The sequence below is a fragment of the Electrona antarctica genome (genome assembly GCF_951216825.1).
Source record: "Electrona antarctica genome assembly, chromosome: 8".
Lineage (NCBI taxonomy): Eukaryota > Metazoa > Chordata > Actinopteri > Myctophiformes > Myctophidae > Electrona > Electrona antarctica.
In genome coordinates, this window is record NC_136789.1 from 48790233 (window position 1) to 48808956 (window position 18724).

Here is an 18724-nt window from a genome sequence, read left to right on the forward strand (position 1 = left end):
TTTCCATACATCTAAATCTGGTTCCACAACTACAATTTTACAGATTACATTTTTTTTTTAAAGAATTACACTTAGTTGAAATCACTCCAATTCCCAGATGATTGATTGAACTCATGAGTGATTTCACAACCTCCAACACTCAGGTACATTCCCATATAGACAGTAATAACATACTGTATTACGTAATGCACCAGAGGTACATATCCATATAGACAGTAATAACATACTGTAATGCACCAGAGTTACAAATCCATGCTTCTAAAACACCTTGATTATATCCCATGACTTGATTAATTCATAATAATCTGTTTAACGGTATGATAAACTGATGAAAACGTAAAGCTCTTACTTGTTGCATATGCACAACAAAGGGACAGGAGTCTACCAGCGCGTCTCAGTCTAACACGGCTAGTCCGGTGCGTCACGGGAACAACCGTTGCATGATAAGGGAAAGACACTGGAGCAGCTGGGACAGTTTAAGCCTCTTTTTATTCAGGTGCTAGTACAAGAAAAATGACTGACATCTTGATCTTGTGATCTTCCTTAGAGTCATGAGGAGACCTGAATAACAAAGGCTTCAAGGGATAGTTCAGATTTTTTTTAATTTAAGATGTATGAAATACTTGCCATTAATATAGTGGTTGCAACTGTATTAATTGATTGCCCGAGTCCTGTGGTGGGAGTTCTGCTCTGGTTTTGGTCAATATTAACTTTTTTACTGCCATCTAGTTCCATCTTACGTTTATAAACGTAGATGGCAAGATAAGAATTAAGTAGTTCCGGTCATTTTGTGAGGGGCACTGGGGCCACGCAGTAAAAGTCAATTAATTCACAAAACTAACGTCATTTGTATTGCTGACCTATTTCAAAAATATTAGCGCAACTTTCGTTCAACTTTTACCCCTCTATCAAATGGAACTATTTTTTGGGCGTAGTGATATGGACACAAAAAACATAGTTCCGTGTGATAGAGGGGTCAAAAATGAACGAAAGTTGCACTACTATTTTAGAAATAGGTCAACAATACAAATGACGTTAGTTTTGTGGATTAATTTACTTTTACTGTGTGGACCCAGTGCCCCCCACAAAATGACCGGAACTACTTAATATTTCACCAAAACCAGAGCAGAACTCCCACCATGGGATTCGGGCAAACAATTAATGCAGTTGCAACCACCATATTAATGGCAAGTATTTCATACAGCTTAAAGGACCACTTCACCACTTTTCAACATCTCTTCATATAATTGGTCCTCACTAATGTTCATGATAAAACACCACCATTTTTTCCTACTCAGTCTGTGTCTCATAGGAGGGCTTTGGGAAGTTCGGACACCCGTCCACCAGTGACATCATCATTAGGCAGATTTTTTTTTAAACAAGATTTGTTTTAAAATATATTTAGATTTGTATTATCGTGAGAACGAGGGCTTCAACTTTTGCATTGCAACTTTTCAGGAAAAGAAAGCCTGCCGTTTCTATTAGCTTGGATTCACCATCGATGAAGTCACTGGTGGACGGGTTTCTGAACTGCTCACAGCCTTCCTATGAGACACAGACTGAGTAGGAAAAAATGGTGGTATTTTATCATGAACATTAGTTAGGACCAATTATAGGAAGAGAAGTTGAAAAGTGGTGAAGTGGTCCTTTAAGTTTAAAAAAATCTGAACTATCCCTTTAAACTGTCCGAGCTGTTTTGATTGATTGATTGATGTCAATACAGACAATGTTGACTTGTTCACATCAGGGTCTTCCATTTTTAATTCATCAGAGCCCAGTGTTTATCCCTTCTGCAAATGCTGCCTATGATGCATTCAGACAGTTCTCGTATTAATTTAATCCTTATTTACTCTAAAAGCTTCATAAACCGGCCCTACCACGGGGACGGCCTGAACGACCCATTCGAACCAATTTCTTTCATTCTTCTTCACAGCCTTTTCTTTCTCTTTCTCAGCCATTTCTTTCTTTTTCCCGAGAGCCTGATTCTCTTCTTTCAGCCGCTGTTCCTCCTTGATATGCTGAAATAAAACACACACATTAGACGACACTGTAATATATAAAAACACCATCTACACTTGGCACACAATGTTAATCTCTCATCAATTCTTGGTGAAGTATACCTTGGTGTCGGACGAGACGACATGCAGAGCACAGCATTTCAGTTTAAAAAGGAAGAATATACAGGTGTGTGTGTATATATATATATATATATATGTGTGTGTGTGTGTGTGTGTGTGTGTGTGTGTGTGTGTTAGGGCATTCACTTCTAGTCATTTTTACTAGTCGACTAGTTGCCTAGTTTACTTTTTTTTGTTTTTGTTTTTTTGGAAATAAATATTTGTACATTAAAAAACTGTGTACATTGGTGACTATAACTATAATCTACCTGCTATTGAGGCCTACAAAATCGGTAAAAAAAAAAAAAAAAAACTAGTACCAGCAAGGTCGACTAGTGGATTTACTAGTCGACTAGTAAACTAGTCGACTAGTTGCTTAATGACCTAGTGTGTGTGTGTGATTCTTTTAACAATCTAGAATGTTTTGGTATTTAGCAGACACTCTTATCAACAGACTTATAATAAGAAAGGTAGATAATCCTATCCATACATCACATGTAGGTGATTGCTCTGTACAGAAAGGTTTATGAATGACTTTTCGATCCTTACGGATCTTCTTCAGGTTTAAAAAGCTAAACGGATCCAAAAGAACAACAGGCCTTAACGCCATTCATATCATCACTTACAGCCATCTGCTCATCATGCCTCTCTTTGGCATCTTTCTTGTCATTTGCCATCTTCTCATTGAGCTGTTTGTTGTACTCCTCCTGGGTTTTCTTCTGCTGAGCCATCTCCACCTCCAGTGCCTTCTGTTTCTCCTCCGCGGCCCTTCTCTCTCTCTCTGCCTTCTCCCTTTCCACTTTCTCCTCTGTAGGAAACCAATAAGACAGAACCATTCAACAGAAAAACACTGTAGCCATCCTACAGATTCAGGATTGTACCTCTATGACCCATCAGCCCTGTGTTCTCCCACTCCCACAGCTGGACGATGAATTTAATTTTTAAGATCTTGATTTAGATTATTTTCTTTTAGATTTAGATTACAGCACTTCACAATCTGTGAAATACAAAAATGGAAACATCAGATTTTTAAGGGCATCTGCTTAACTTTAGTTTTAATGGATTCATGTTGAATATCAAACCAATAACTCCCATTTACCAATGCATACAGTGCCAAATCTGTATCCATTATGTCCTTTACTCACACAAGGGGTTTCACGAACTAGTCTACTACTATAAACACTAGTCGAGTAAGTACACACTGTGCAGTAGTCGAACTAGTCGAGGATTTATATTTAGTGTCTATCCCTTATGCAAATGTTGCATATGCATTCAGACAGTTCTTATATTCATTTATTTTATTTTATTTGCTGCTCTACGAATTGTATTAATCAACCCTGCCCCGGTTACTGCCAGAAGGCCCCATTCACACCACTCTCCTTTATTCTTCTGTTCATCCCATTGTCTCTGTTCTTCCAGCCGAAGTTTCTCCTTTTTATCCGCTTGTTTCTTCAAATCCTGAAATAAAACAGACACATGATTAGACGATACCATAAGATATAAAAACACCTTCTACACTTTGCACACAATATTAATTTCTGATCAATTCTTGGTGATCTATCCATTGGTGTTGGACCATATATTAGAGGTTCACAGATGTATCGGGCAACAATCGGTAGGGGCCGATATTTGCCTTGTTAAGTGCCATCGGCGCATCTGTAAATAACTTGACTTTCACCGATGACAATGGCTGATGGTCTGTTCTGCAGGCAAATCCGGTAATACACCTGTGTACGGATGTCGCTCAGTGCACTGAGTGCAGTGGTATTCCTCCTCCCCCCTCCGCCTCCCCTCACAGGCTCACACACAGGCAGCAGGCACCATTTCAGGAGTAAACTTTTTTTCTTTTTCTTTTCAGTTTACCAAACTATAATCCACAAGTTAGTGACGGTGTGAGCGCTATAGTGAATACCCTTGCGCAGTGCGGGGTAATTAACGCCAGCTGCAAACGATCAATGGTCTTTGATTGTGTGATTAACGGATTAATCATTCTGGGCCAAATAACAAATACAATACTGAGCATTGGGGGGTGCGTCAGCTCGGTCAACGTCAAAGTCCTCCACCAGGTTCTATGTTCCCCACCATGCAAAAAAGGTTATTTGTTCCCCACTTGGAATAAACCTAAACCTAAACCAGAAACTTAACCTAGTAATTTTAGTAATTCTAGTAAGACTAAAAGTATTTTAGCAACTAGTGTTACTTTTAGTAACAAATTCTGATTTAAGCTCAGTCTTTGAACAATCCATTGAACTTTAGGCCTGCCTAGGCTACTTAAACTATCTAGTCTTAGTCAACTAAAAATTAACACTGGCATAAAATAAACTAAAACATAATTGCCCCAGTTTCATCCATGCAATGTTTTTTCGTTCTGAGGTATTCTATTCATAGTGACTCATAGGAATAGACTATGTGACAACCAAGTATAGTCTGGTGACCACCGGAGAGACGGGTGACAGCCGGAATGTAGACGGCACCCCTGGAGCAGTGAGGAGGAAGCCCAAAAACCTTCGTTGAGGCCTTTAGGAGGGCCATTCGAGCCACAAGTGGAACCATTGCCCAGCGGTATACATCTTGGTGATGTATACCTTGGTGTCGGACTAGACGACATGAAGAGCACAGCATTTCAGTTTAAAAAGGAAGAATATACATGGTGTGTGTGTGTGTGTGTGTGTGTGCATGCGTGCGTGCGTGCGCGCGTGCATGTTTGTGTGGCTGTGTGCGTGTTATGTTATAACAATCTAGAATGTTTAAGTATTTAGCAGACACTCTTATCAACACGACTTATAATATGAAAGGTAAATAATCCTATCCATACATCACATGTATGTGATTGCTCTGTACAGAAAGGTTTATGAATGACTTTTCGATCCTTACGGATCTTCTTCAGGTTTAAAAAGCTAAACGGATCCAAAAGAACACCAGGCCTTAACGCCATTCATATCATCACTTACAGCCATCTGCTCATCATGCCTGTCTTTGGCATCTTTCTTGTCTTTTGCCATCTTCTCAATGAGCTCCTCCTGGGTTTTCTTCTGCTGAGCAATCTCCACCTCCAGTGCCTTCTGTTTCTCCTCCGCGGCCCTTCTCTCTCTCTCTGCCTTCTCCCTTTCCACTTTCTCCTCTGTAGGAAACCAATAAGACAGAACCATTCAACAGAAAAACACTTTCACCATCCTACAGAGTCAGGATTGTACCTCTATGTCCCATCAGCCCTGTGTTTCCTCAACCATAACCATAACCACACTCCTAACCCCAACCACAGAACTAACTCCCACAGCTGGACGATTGATTTAGATTATTTTCTTTTAGATTTAGATTACGGAACTTCACAATCTGTGAAATACAATGGATTCATTTTGAATATCAAACCAATCCCATTTACCAATGCATACAGTGCCAAATCTGTATCCATTATGTCCTTTACTCACACGAGGGGTTTCACGAACTAGTCTACTACTATAAACACTAGTCGAGTAAGTACACACTGTGCAGTAGTCAAACTAGTCGAGGATTTATATTTAGTGTCTATCCCTTCTGCAAATGTTGCATATGCATTCAGACAGTTCTTATATTAATTAATTTAATTTAATTTGCTGCTCTACGAATTTCATTAATCAACCCTGCCCCGGGGATTGCCAGAAGGCCCCATTCACACCACTCTCCTTTATTCTTCTGTTCATCCAATTGCCTCTGTTTCTCGAGAGCCTGCTTCTGTTCTTCCAGACGAAGTTTCTCCTTTGTATCCGCTTGTTTCTTCAAATCCTGAAATAAAACAGACACATGATTAGACGATACCATAAGGTATAAAACACCTTCTACACTTTGCACACAATATTAATTTCTGATCAATTCTTGGTGATCTATCCCTTGGTGTTGGACCATATATTAGAGGTTCACAGATGTATCGGCCAACAATCTGTAGGGCCGATATTTGCCTTGTGTAATGATACGCTTAGATATTCCAGGCCACTAGGTGGCACTGTGGTATGTGAGAATACACTGTTGGTAGTTGGAGGGAGAACACTGAATAAAGACTCATTCCTTGTTGACAAGCCCAGAGCGTCAGACGTCAACTCATTACATGGTGTCAGAATATACCCAGGGGGCAAAGGGGGTTGACCTGCATTTGTCATAACATACAAAGTTGTCCACCAGAAATAATATCTATGACCCCATAGGATCACAACCTAAATGGACAACTCGGTCAATTTTGTTGCGAAAGTCCAATATGGCCGCCCCCAATATTAGCCCCTATTAGTTATAATGGGGGGTGAATAGGGCAAAATTTTAAACTGAGAGATATTTCCACAAAACTTCTCAGGTTGATCAATGATATGAATACGAACATTTTTTGTATTGCAAGTTTCCATGAAATCCAATATGGCCGCCACAATATGGCCGCCACAATATTAGCACCAAGAAAATAGGTTTTGGCTCTAACTTCTGAACCAGATGAGCTAGAAATGCAAACTTGGTGTCTATTTCATGGTTTCTGACCATGAGAGACTCAATGGAATACCTATTTTTATTATTGGATGTGTCTGGACCCTTATTGTGCATATTTACAAGATGGTGGCTACCCGAAATAGTGCTTTACCATGATTTCTACCATGATTGTTGACTGTTTTGGCAAACACAAGCAATATTAATCCATTGGCTAAGATTCATGGCACAGAAGGAACATATTTTCTTGAGCTTGCATATTGTCAAAATGGCTGCAAAAGAAAAGAGACATTACCTGTCAGATCCTATTACCCAGGGGGGCAAACCACCCCTTTTTGGATACCTGCATTTGCCATAACATCAAAGGTTGTCCATCAGAAATATCTATGACCCAATAGAATCACAACCTATATGGACACACCGGTCAATTTCTTTGCTGGAAATCCAATATGGCCACCACAATATTAGCCCCCATTAGCCTATAATGCGGGTAAATAGGGCAACATTTTTAACTGAGGGATATTTCCACGAAACTTCACAGGTTGATCAATGATATGAATACCATAATGGTTTGTATTGGAAGTTTCCATGATATCCAATATGGCCACCACAATACTAGCACCCAGAAAATAGGTTTGGCTCTAAATTCTGATCCAGATGAGCTATAAATACAAACTCATGGTTTCTAACCACGAGAGATATATAAATATTTTAGCCATAATTTCCCTCTATTAAGTATTATTGTTCTGGGGTGTTTCTTTGCAGAAAGACATCCCTCTGGCTGTATTTTGGTTTTGTTCTACTGTTTCTGTTGGCATTTCCTCTGTTTATGTTGACAATCATCCCTGGCAGGGACGTGCATCGCCAAGCCGGACATCGCTTCACTGAGTATGGATGGTCTCTCAGTGATGGTCCCCTGTCCATCTAGAGCCAGCCTGGCCTATGCCAGAAAATCTGTTCATGTGCCAGGGACTGGAGACAAGATGCAGCAGGAGCTTCACTCCATTCCTGACTGGGGATGCATCACCATTACCTTGGACTCTGGCTGGCATCCTGTCATGAAAGGACGCGATGAGAGAGATCAATGTCCCTGGACAGCCAAACTTGCCAGGGATCTGCCACAGGCCCTCACGATTGACTGTGTGAAAGGCCTTGGTGAGGTCGACAAACACCATATAGAGACCCTTCTGCTCTCTGCACTTTTCTTGCAGCTGGCAAATGGAAAAGATCATGTTACAGGTACCTCTGCCTCCGTGGAAACCACATTGGGATCCAGGGAGAACATTCTCAGCATGGCTGATTAGCCGGTTGAGGATGATTCTCGCTAAGATCTTTCCTGTGATGTTCAGGACTCAGGAGGGCTATACCATGATGGTTATCGCAGTATGCCCCGTCCCCTTTTCTCTTGTAAACATGCACTATGGATGCATCCTTGAAGTCTTGAGGGACTTCCCCCTCTTCCAGATGACCTGGTACAGGTGCCAAGCCTCCATTCTTGTAGATGTCTGCGGGCAACCCATCACCTCCTGGTGCCTTTCCAGAAGTGGTTTGTTGGAGTGCTTTCACTGTCTCTGCACTGGTGGGGGGGGTCAGCCAGATCAGCTTTGATTGGCAGCTGGGGTATCGTGGCAATATCCTCTTCGGAAATTGAGGACTCTCTGTTTAAGTGTGCTAGGATGTCACTCTTGTCAGTGAGCAGGACACTTGTCAGAGGAGCGGACTGGAGTTGAGCCAGTGGTTTTGGGCCCATAAAGAGCACACAGAATGATGCATGCACCTGAGACATTCCCAGTCAGGAATGGAGTGAAGCTCCTGCTGCATCTTGTCTCCAGTCCCTGGCACATGAACAGATTTTCTGGCAGCCTTTGATACAGCTACATGATATTGTCTTGTTCATTGACATAGGCCAGGCTGGCTCTGTAGATGGACAGGGGACTGCATTCCCGTCACTGAGAGACCATCCAGACTCAGTGAAGGAAGGGATGTCCGGCTTGGCGATGCACGTCCCTGCCAGGAATGATTGTCAACATAAACAGAGGAAATGCCAACAAACAGTAGAACAAAACCAAAATACAGCCAGAAGGATGTCTTTCTGCAAAGAAACACCCCAGAACAATAATATATTTCGTGGTTAGAAACCATGAGTTTGTATTTCTAGCTCATCTGGTTCAGAATTTAGAGCCAAACCTATTTTCTGGGTGCTAGTATTGTGGTGGCCATATTGGATATCATGGAAACTTCCAATACAAAAAATTATGGTATTCATATCATTGATCAACCTGTGAAGTTTTGTGGAAATATCCCTCAGTTAAAAATGTTGCCCTATTCACCCGCATTATAGGCTAATGGGGGCTAATATTGTGGTGGCCATATTGGATTTCCAAAGAAATTGACCGGTGTGTCCACCCACATAGGTTGTGATTCTATTGGGTCATAGATATTTCTGGTGGACAACCTTTGATGTTATGGCAAATGCAGGTATTCAAAAAAGGAGTGGTTTGCCCCCCTGGGTAATAGGATCTGACAGGAAATGTAATGTCTTTTCTTTTTCATGTTTGCAGCCATTTTGACAATATGCAAGCTCAAGAAAATGTTCCTTCTGTGCCATGAATCTTAGCCAATGGATTAATATTGCTTGTGTTTGCCAAAACAGTCAACAATCATGGTAGAAATCATGGTAAAGCACTATTTCGGGTAGCCACCATCTTGTAAATATGCACAATAAGGGTCCAGACACACCCAATAATGAAAATAGGTATTCCATTGAGTCTCTCATGGTCAGAAACCATGAAATAGACACCAAGTTTGCATTTCTAGCTTATCTGGTTCAGAAGTTAGAGCCAAAACCTATTTTTTTAGTGCTAATAATGTGGCGGCCATATTGTGGTGGCCATATTGGATTTCATGGAAACTTGCAATACAAAAAATGTTCGTATTCATATCATTGATCAACCTGAGAAGTTTCGTGGAAATATCTCTCAGTTTAATTTTTTTCCCTATTCACCCCCCATTATAACTAATAGAGGCTAATATTGGGGACGGCCATATTGGACTTTCGCAACAAAATTGACCGAGTTGTCCATATAGGTTGTGATCCTATGGGGTCATAGATATTATTTCTGGTGGACAACTTTGTATGTTGTGACAAATGCAGGTTTCCTAAAAAAAGGGTGGTTTGCCCCCTGGGTAATATACGAATTATCGCCGACATGGATGGATTAAAAGCACCAGATGCATTGAACCTGGATGGAAATATTGCTGAGAACTGGAAAAGATGGAGACAAAAGTTTGAACTTTACATGAGAGCTACTGGCATTGAAACCAAGGCTCAGAAGGTACAGTCCAGCACGTTGCTGCATGTAATCGGGGATGAAGCTCTGGAGATTTACAACACATTTGTATTCGGGGCCGATGAAGATAAAACAAAGCTCAAAACCCTACTGGAGAAATTCGATGCACATTTTACACCCCAGAAAAACGTAACCTTTGAAAGACACGTGTTTATTAGGCGTGTTCAGGCTCCCAATGAAAACATTGACCAATTTGTCACGGACTTGAGAACAAAGGCAAAATCATGCGAATATGGGGATCTGCGTGACAGTCTAATAAATGACAGAATTGTTGTGGGAATAAGAGACGACCAAGTAAAGGCTAAACTGCTGAGAACTAAATATTTGGATTTGACCAAGGCTGTGTCAATATGTCGTGCTGCAGAAGCAAGTCGCACACAAATGGATCAGCTGCAAACTGCACAGGCTGAATGCACTATCAATGAAGTAAGAAAAGAGCGCCCAGAACATTCAAAAACGTCACGCATGGAGAACAAAGTGCAAGATTGCAAATACTGTGGCAGAGACCACCAGAAGGGGAAATGTCCAGCATATGGTGAGAAATGCAGGAAATGTAGCAAAATGAACCATTTTTCCACCAAATGCATGTCCAATTTACAATTTAGGCATTTAGCAGACACTCTTAATCCAGAGCGATTTACATTAGGCAAGAACAAAAGTATGGGAATACATCACATATATAAAATGCATTTATCAAGAAACATGCGTAAGCTAAGAACGTAACTAGAACATATCTATATAATGACACTATACATATTAACTATATACTATGCTATACATATGTACTATGATGTGCTATGACTACATACAATGCAATGTCCAAGACCTATTCAACAAAGAAGCCAGTACACATGGTGGAAGAACAGTCAGATTCAGAAACTGAATTCTATGTTGATATGGTGCAAGCAGACCACGGTGAAGACTGGGAAGTGAACTTGAAAATCAGTGGCCGTAAAATAAAATTTAAAATAGATACAGGTGCTCAATGTAATGTCATCCCTGCATCCATTCACAGAGACATTTGTGATAAACTGGAGAAGTCAAGAGCTAAGTTAGTGACATATGCAGGACATTGCTTAATGCCAAAGGGCAAATGCAGACTGTTGTCTGAGTACAAAGGAAAGTACCATGTCATCAAATTTCAAGTTGTGGATAAAAACGTGCAACCGGTGCTAGGACTAAAAAGCAGTGTGAGCCTGGGCCTCATAAAACGAGTTGGAGAGGTGAAGAAAATGCACAATCAAGACATACAAGAGAAGTAAAAGCAGAGCTGAAAAGGATGAAAAAACTGGATGTCATTGAAAAGGACGGAACCTAGGGCATGGGTGAGCAGCATGGTGACTGTATGGAAACCAGAAAAGCAAAAAATCTGAATATGTATGGACCCTAAAGATTTAAATGATGCCATTGAGAGGGAACACTACCCTATGAAGACCATTGAAGAAGCCATGACTCGAATGCCAGGAGCAAAGATTTTCAGCACTCTAGACGCACAATGTGGCTACTGCAGGCAGGTGAAATTAGACAAGAAAAGTTCAGAGCTTTGCACATTTAATACCCCCTTTGGTAGATATGCATACAAAAGGCTGCCCTTCGGAGTCAACACAGCCGGTGAAATATTCCAGAGACTCATGTCTGAGATGTTCGAGGACATAGAAGGCGTGGAGGTCATTGTCGATGACATCCTTGTGTGGGGGAAAGATGAAGAACAGCATGATCAGAGGCTCAAAAGAGTGATGGACAGGGTAAGAGAGAAACACATAAGGCTGAATCCTCAAAAATGCACATTCAAGGCAAAGAAAGTCAACTACATGGGACATATCCTGACAGCCGATGGATTAAACCCAGATCCAAAGAAAGTGGAAGCAGTCAGAAAAATGCAAAAACCCACTAATAAGACCGAGTTACAACAATATCTGGGGATGATAACATACCTGGGCAAGTTTCTACCACAGTTATCTACTGTCACTGCCCCACTACGGATCTTGCTGGAAAAGACCACGGAATGGAGCTGGATGGAGGAGCAGGACAAGTGCTTTGAGAACCTGATAAAAATGGTAACTGAAGCTCCAGTACTAATTTTTTATGATGATCTCGGCCTGTGAAACTGAGTGTGGATGCATCTAGCTGCGGAGCAGTGCTGTTCCAGGATGAGCGCCCCATAGCGTATGCATCAAAAGCATTTACGGACACTCAAAAACGATATGCACAAATAGAAAAGGAGTTGGCTGCTATCGTGTTCGGCTGTGACAAATTCTACCAATATCTCTTTGGACGGCCGTTTGAAGTGGAAACAGACCACAAGCCGTTGGAAAGTATAATGAAAAAACCTTTGGCGGAGACCCCATTAAGACTCCAGAAAATGCTCCTCAGACTACAGAAATACAACATGACAGTGAGGTACAAGAAAGGAAAATAACTGTATGTAGCAGACGCACTGAGCAGGAACTACATGAAGGAAACGGACGAAAGTGAAAATGATGATGATATACAGGTTTGTGCAGTCATGTGTTTACCAATAACACCTGCCGGACTAGAGGAAATTTGTACAGAGACTGCAAAGGACCAGATCCTCGCAGTGCTGAAAAGAGTCATCCTCCAGGGCTGGCCCAACGAAAAGTCAGAGACTCCAGACGAGGCCAAGCCGTACTGGGACTACAGGAGCGAACTGACTGTGGAGGATGAACTGATTTTCAAGGGAAACAGAGTAGTGATTCCAGGCACTCTGAGAAGGAACATGTTAAAGAAATTGCATGGCAGCCACCAAGGGATTGAAAAAAACAAAAGACTGGCAAGGGATATCATGTTTTGGCCAGGGATGTCAGCCCAGACAGCTGACGTGGTGTCAAAATGTCCCATGCAACACGTACAAAAGGCAGAATTGCAAAGAGCCTATGGTTGGTCATGACATACCAGACAGACCGTGGCAAAAGATAGCCACAGACCTCTTTGAATTGGATGGGGAACAATACTTGATCCTGGTTGACTACTATTCCAGCTTCTTTGAAGTTAATAAACTAACTAATACAAAAAGCCAGTCAGTCATAAACATCTGCAAACAGCAATTTGCACGTCATGGCATAGCAGACGAAGTTTTTTCAGATAATGCGACTCAGTACTCATCTGCAGAATTCAAGCAATTCAGTATGGACTATGGCTTTAAACACACCACCTCATCTCCTAAATATCCCCAATCTAATGGGAAAGCAGAGAAGGCTGTGCAGATCGCAAAGTCACTGCTGAAAAAGGCCAAGGCGGACAAAACAGACCCTTACCTCGCCCTGCTGGACTATCGAAATACACCTTTGGATGGCCTTCCTTCACCAGCACAGTTACTCATGGGCCGCAGAACGAAGACAAGGCTGCCCACATCAACAAAACTGCTGTTGCCAGAAAAAATGGATGGAGTGTGGGACAAGCTAAAGGCAAACCAAGACAAAAATAAACACTACTATGACAGAGGGTCACACACATTGCCAACCCTCAAACCAGGTGACGCTGTGAGAGGGTAAACAGTGGAGGCCAGCCAAAGTAGTGAGAACAACCCCTGAGCCATGGTCATATGTGGTTGAAGCAGATGGTCATCAGTACAGGCGAAACAGACGGGAGCTGATCAGAACATACGAGGAAACGCCGGCTGCTCCGACTGAAGCGGGACCAGAGGGGAAAATAACTCAGACTGAAGAGGGGACAAGACGTTACCCATACAGAGAGCACAAGCTCAGAGAAAAACTGGACTTATGAACAGTTGTCTCCTTACAGTCCGAAGTAACACGCACACATGCACGCACACACGTACACACACGCATGCACGCATTTTTGAAAAGTGTTCAGCATGCCCCCTTGTTGCCTTGCCCTGTTCTAATTGTTCAGTTTCTATCTATAAGAAAAGGGGAGATGTAATGATATGCTTAGGTATTCCAGGCCACTAGGTGGCACTGTGGTATGTGAGAATACACTGTTGGTACTTGGAGGGAGAACGCTGAATAAAGACTCATTCCTTGTTGACAAGCCCAGAGCGTCAGACGTCAACTCATTACACCTTGTTAAGTGCCATCGGCGCATCTGTAAAAACTTGACTTTCACCGATGGCAGTGGCCGATGGTCTGCTCTGCAGGCAAATCCGGTAATACACCTGTGTACGGATGTCGCTCAGTGCACTGAGTGCAGTGGTATTCCTCCTCCCCCCTCCGCCTCCCCTCACAGGCTCACACACAGGCAGCGGGCACTATTTCAGGAGTAAACTTTTTTTCTTTTTCTTTTCAGTTTACCAAACTAGAATCCACAAGTTAGTGACGGTGTGAACGCTATAGTGAATACCCTTGCGCAGTGCGGGGTAATTAACGCCAGCTGCAAACGATCAATGGTCTTTGATTGTGTGATTAACGGATTAAACATTTTGGGCCAAATAACAAATAGGCCTACAATACTGAGCATTGGGGGGTGTGCGTCAGCTCGGTCAACGTCAAAGTCATCACATCCCCAAAATAATAATTTGTGCCATACTCAGCCTATGCAGAACCGATTGTTTTAATTCAAAGTAGTATATATTCTGTGAAATGTTTATTGTCATCCTGTGTATCTACAAGTGTTGCGACCACATGCAGCGCGTTGTGAGCTTACTAGTTTGAGTATTTTTGGTGCGCACTCACCATGAATCCAAGCAGAGGTCCTCACAAGTATAGATAAAACACTGCCACCACAAAGTCCTCAGACATGGCCCGTTGCGCAAAAAGTTGAGATCTAACTCGTGCCATACTCGGCCAATCCTCAACCGATGTAATTCCAAGTGATCTATACTCCGTGAAGTGTATATTTTCCTTTTTGTGTATAAGTCATGTTTTTTATATGCCTTTATCAAACGATATGGAGAGAGATGGTAGGGTAAGCACCTGTTAGCCATGCAGCCTATATTGCATGAGCTGTGGTGGCTTGTTAGGCCTGCACTCTCTCAATTAGGGATTTTCCCAGCGGTTAATTTCACTGATGTGTACAACCTTTATTCAAATAGTTGAAAATGTATTCATTAAAAAACTGAGAACATGTATTTTTTATCTATAAGGCCAAACCTCATTTGAAAGAATATATTCAGAGTATAGACCCTCTCAGTCCCGGCATAGTAGTTCCGGAGTGGTTCCAACGGATTGTGTGGCCCTGGTCTTTCCCTAGTGGGTCTGATCGAGGGTAGCTACTGGGACGTAAGTCGGGACCTGATCACCCCAGCTGGGTCACCCGAGTGAGGCGTATGATGTTCGCGAGACCCGAAACCCCAATGACCTTGGGGTACATCACTGAGGATACGTCCCAGTTGCATCCATGCAATGTATTTTCGTTCTGAGGTATTCTATTCATAGTGACTCATAGGAATAGACTATGTGACAACCAGGTATAGTCTGTTGACCACCGGAGAGACAGGTGACAGCCGGAATGTAGACAGCACCCCGTGAGCACTATGGGTTAGCGCCCCAGCCTGCATCCTCTGTGAGGAGGAAGCCCAAAAACCTTCGTTGAGGCCTTTAGGAGGGCCATTCGAGCCGCAAGTGGAGCCCACTTGCCCAGCGGTGGAGTCTGCAGAACCATTGCGGCTCAAGAATGCACCACTCCTGAATGAAGTGTCTGGTGAGTGGTGATGGGAGTCTGGTACAATGCATAGGTCCTAGCTGTACTCCTGGTGAGAGCAGGAGTGGACCTGGTGAGATGTAGGAGGGGTCCGGACAGGAGTCAACCCACAGAGCCTAGTCCCTCCATAGCTACTGGGACGTAAATCGGGACTTGATCACCCCGGCTGGGTCACCCGAGTGAGGGGTATGATGTTCGTGAGACCAGAAACCCTGGTGACCTTGGGATACATCACTGAGGATACGTCCTAGTTGCATCCATGCGATGTATTTTCGTTCTGTTGTGACTAAATTTTACTGAGGGGCTGCCATTAGGTTTTTTGTTTTCATTTTTGTTTTCCATGTCATATGAAAGCAGGGAATCATAGCTTCAAATTCACATGTTGGTTGTTGAGTTTGACCCACCAGTTTTGGAGATATGGCTTATAGAGTAATGTCTTGCAGAAAACAGTGAGTTGAGAAAACAGGCTTGAAAGGTTCACTTCTGTGGTCTCTAACATTACACCTAGCTACATGTTTAAGCATTTATTTCATATTTACATGTCGATTTCAGACATGCTCTAGTATGTGAAGAGTCTCTCTGTGCTATTAACTCATTTTTTAAAGGAAAAAAAAAGGTTTTCTCCTGGTGAAAAGCTGGAGTTTACACGATGGCAGTCTCTCAGTCAAATCTGGTCACATATGACAGCCTTTTAAAATGTTTATAATATTAGAATTTTACACAGCTGTGCTACCAAACTAATTACATCATGTCAGTCCGTTTGCACAAATCTGGCTCAAATCTATTAGAGCTCCCCTATTCGCAATATTAAATCAAAAAGACAAAAGACTTTGCCTGCTATGTATGTTTATCGTACATTTTAATTTTGCACTAAATAAACATGCTCGACAATAAATAACGGCCTACTGCAAATAGCAGCCTAGTTCCTTATAAATGCCCGGGTCCAAATCGATTTAGCATATTAACACAATCAGCGCCAGGATTCCTTCAAAATAGAAGCTCTGGGGTGCCGGGAAGACATGGCCACTTTTACTCTCGTTTCCATAATATCGCAAAATATTATGGAAACGAGAGGTAGGCCTATATACTGTATATATACCTAAATTATAGATTGTTAAAACGTAATATACTAGAATTTTGCGGGCCTTCGGCCCGCTCATCCTAGCGCCATGCGATACGCAAATGGGAAGAAGGCAATGGCAACCCATGATGTTTTCATTTATGCATTTGCTTGGAAAGCGCAAAGTTGCCAAGCTGGCTGAGTGGCCTTGTTTGGTTTTGTGTATTTGCGTATGAAAGCGAGCATGGCAAGGCGCAGGAACAGTATACTGTACTGTACTGTACTGTGCTGTACTGTAAGTCTTTGTAGTGTACTGTACTGTACTCATGTGTACTGTACTGTTCTCTGTACTGTTGTTATTAGTGTTGTGTTCTTATTTTTTATTATTATTACATGGAGTAATATTCTGATGTACTGTACTGTACTCTGTACTGTTGATATTATAGTTATTAGTGTTGTGTTCTTATTTTTTATTATTATTATTATTACATGGATTAATATTCTGATGTGAGCTTTCTTTCTGTACTGTACTCATGTCTCATGTGTACTGTACTGTTCTCTGTACTGTTGATATTATTGTTGTTATTAGTGTAGTGTTCTTATTTTGTATTATTATTAGCGTTTGGGGCGTGTGTGTGTGTGTGTGTGCGTGCGTGCCATTTGAGCTGCATCGCGAGGCGATCCAAAATCCCCCCCCCCCCCCCCCCGCACGCACACACACACCACACACACGTGTATGCAGTGATACTGCGTTGTACGTAGCTGTTTTGTGTTGCAGCGCGTTGTTGCAGCGCGCGCGTGTGCGTGTAGTGTTGGTGTTGTTGTTCTTATCCATATAAGCGCCTCGGTTCATCCCGTTTGTTCCACGCCAGGTGTCGACGCAGTTGTTCGCGCAATTTTCGTGTTTGCATTATTTTAACTGTGTATGTAATCGCGGCGCTCTCCATCCAAGTTAGAATCAGTGTGTGCGGTGTGTTGTTGTTGTTCTTCTTCTTCTTCTACTTGTGTTTTCCGGCAGGCTGTACAGTGTGTGTGTGTGTGTGTGTGTGTGTGTGTGTGTGTGTGTGTGTGGCTGGCAAGCGTGTGTGTGTGTGTGTGTGTGTGTGTGTTTGTGTGTGTGTGTGTGTGTGTGTGTGTGTGTGTGTGGCTGGCAAGCGTTCGTCTTGTTGTTATCCTAATGTGTGTGTGTGTGTAGTGTGTAACGTCCGGTGGTGCATCCGGATGTGAGATACGTATCCTAAAAACTCGTGGGTGACGTGGTGGGCTTTGAGCAAATGGGAGAGGGAATATAGTGTTGCCAGGTCCGCGTATTGTAAGCGAGTGGTAGTGTGTGTAAGTAGCGTGTTAATGGCATTTTTTCTGTGCTTGTTTTCATAGACGTGGCAACAAATTAGCAACAGTAGCCAATGGGAAAAAAGGATGCAGTGTTGCCAGGTCCGCGAGTTTTAAGCGTGTTGTAGCGTGTTGTAGTGTGTGTGAGTAGCGTGTTGTATGGCATTTTTTCTGGGCTTGTTTGCATAGACCTGGCAACAGTGTTCCGTGGCCCGTGTGTGAGTGCGGGGGTGTCGGTGCTTGTGGCGTTTGTGTTTATTATTGATATTGATATTATTTGTGAGTGTGGAAGGCTGCCGGCTTTAGTGGCAGTGCAATGACAATTGTTCCGGGGGTTGTGTTGAGTGTCAGTGTGCTGCGCGACATGAGGAGATAGCCGTGGATCGACGCGGAGGGTAAGTCTGTGACGTCACTGTCGTGTGAGTGTAGCGTGTTGCAGTGTGTCAGTGATGTGTCAGTGTCGTATGCAGTGTGTGACTTTGGGTCCCTTTTCCTGGGTTGGGTACACCTTTTCAATTGTATAATAGATATATATATATATATAGGGTGCATCAAAATTCAATGCAAAACATTTAACAACAAATCTGTTCTTTTGGAATTGTGTTCCAATGGCTATAGAAATGATCTTTGCAAAGTTTGGGGAAAATTCATTCAGATTTACAGGTCCAACGCAGCATGTGAAATTTAGGTAAAATGCCAAAAAGTGCCATTTTCGGTGCTTTTATAACTCCCATTTTCTATTAACATGACATGTCAATTTATCAAAAATACAACAAATAGTTTTTGAGAAGATGTTATTGGAA

The 18724-nt window shown here is 42.3% G+C and overlaps 1 protein-coding gene across 1 annotated transcript in view; it reads right to left on the minus strand.

The window, feature by feature from the left end:
• Window positions 1-5675: 5675 nt before the first annotated feature.
• LOC306928811 (guanylate-binding protein 1-like) overlaps window positions 5676-18724 on the minus strand; it is a gene marked incomplete at its 5' end in the record, with an annotated part of 44208 nt that continues 31159 nt past the window's right edge. The window contains one exon of the mRNA XM_079509082.1: window positions 5676-5879. Within this exon, the coding sequence (XP_079365208.1) occupies window positions 5703-5879 (177 nt within the window). The 3' untranslated portion in view covers window positions 5676-5702. The remainder of the gene's footprint in view (window positions 5880-18724) is intronic.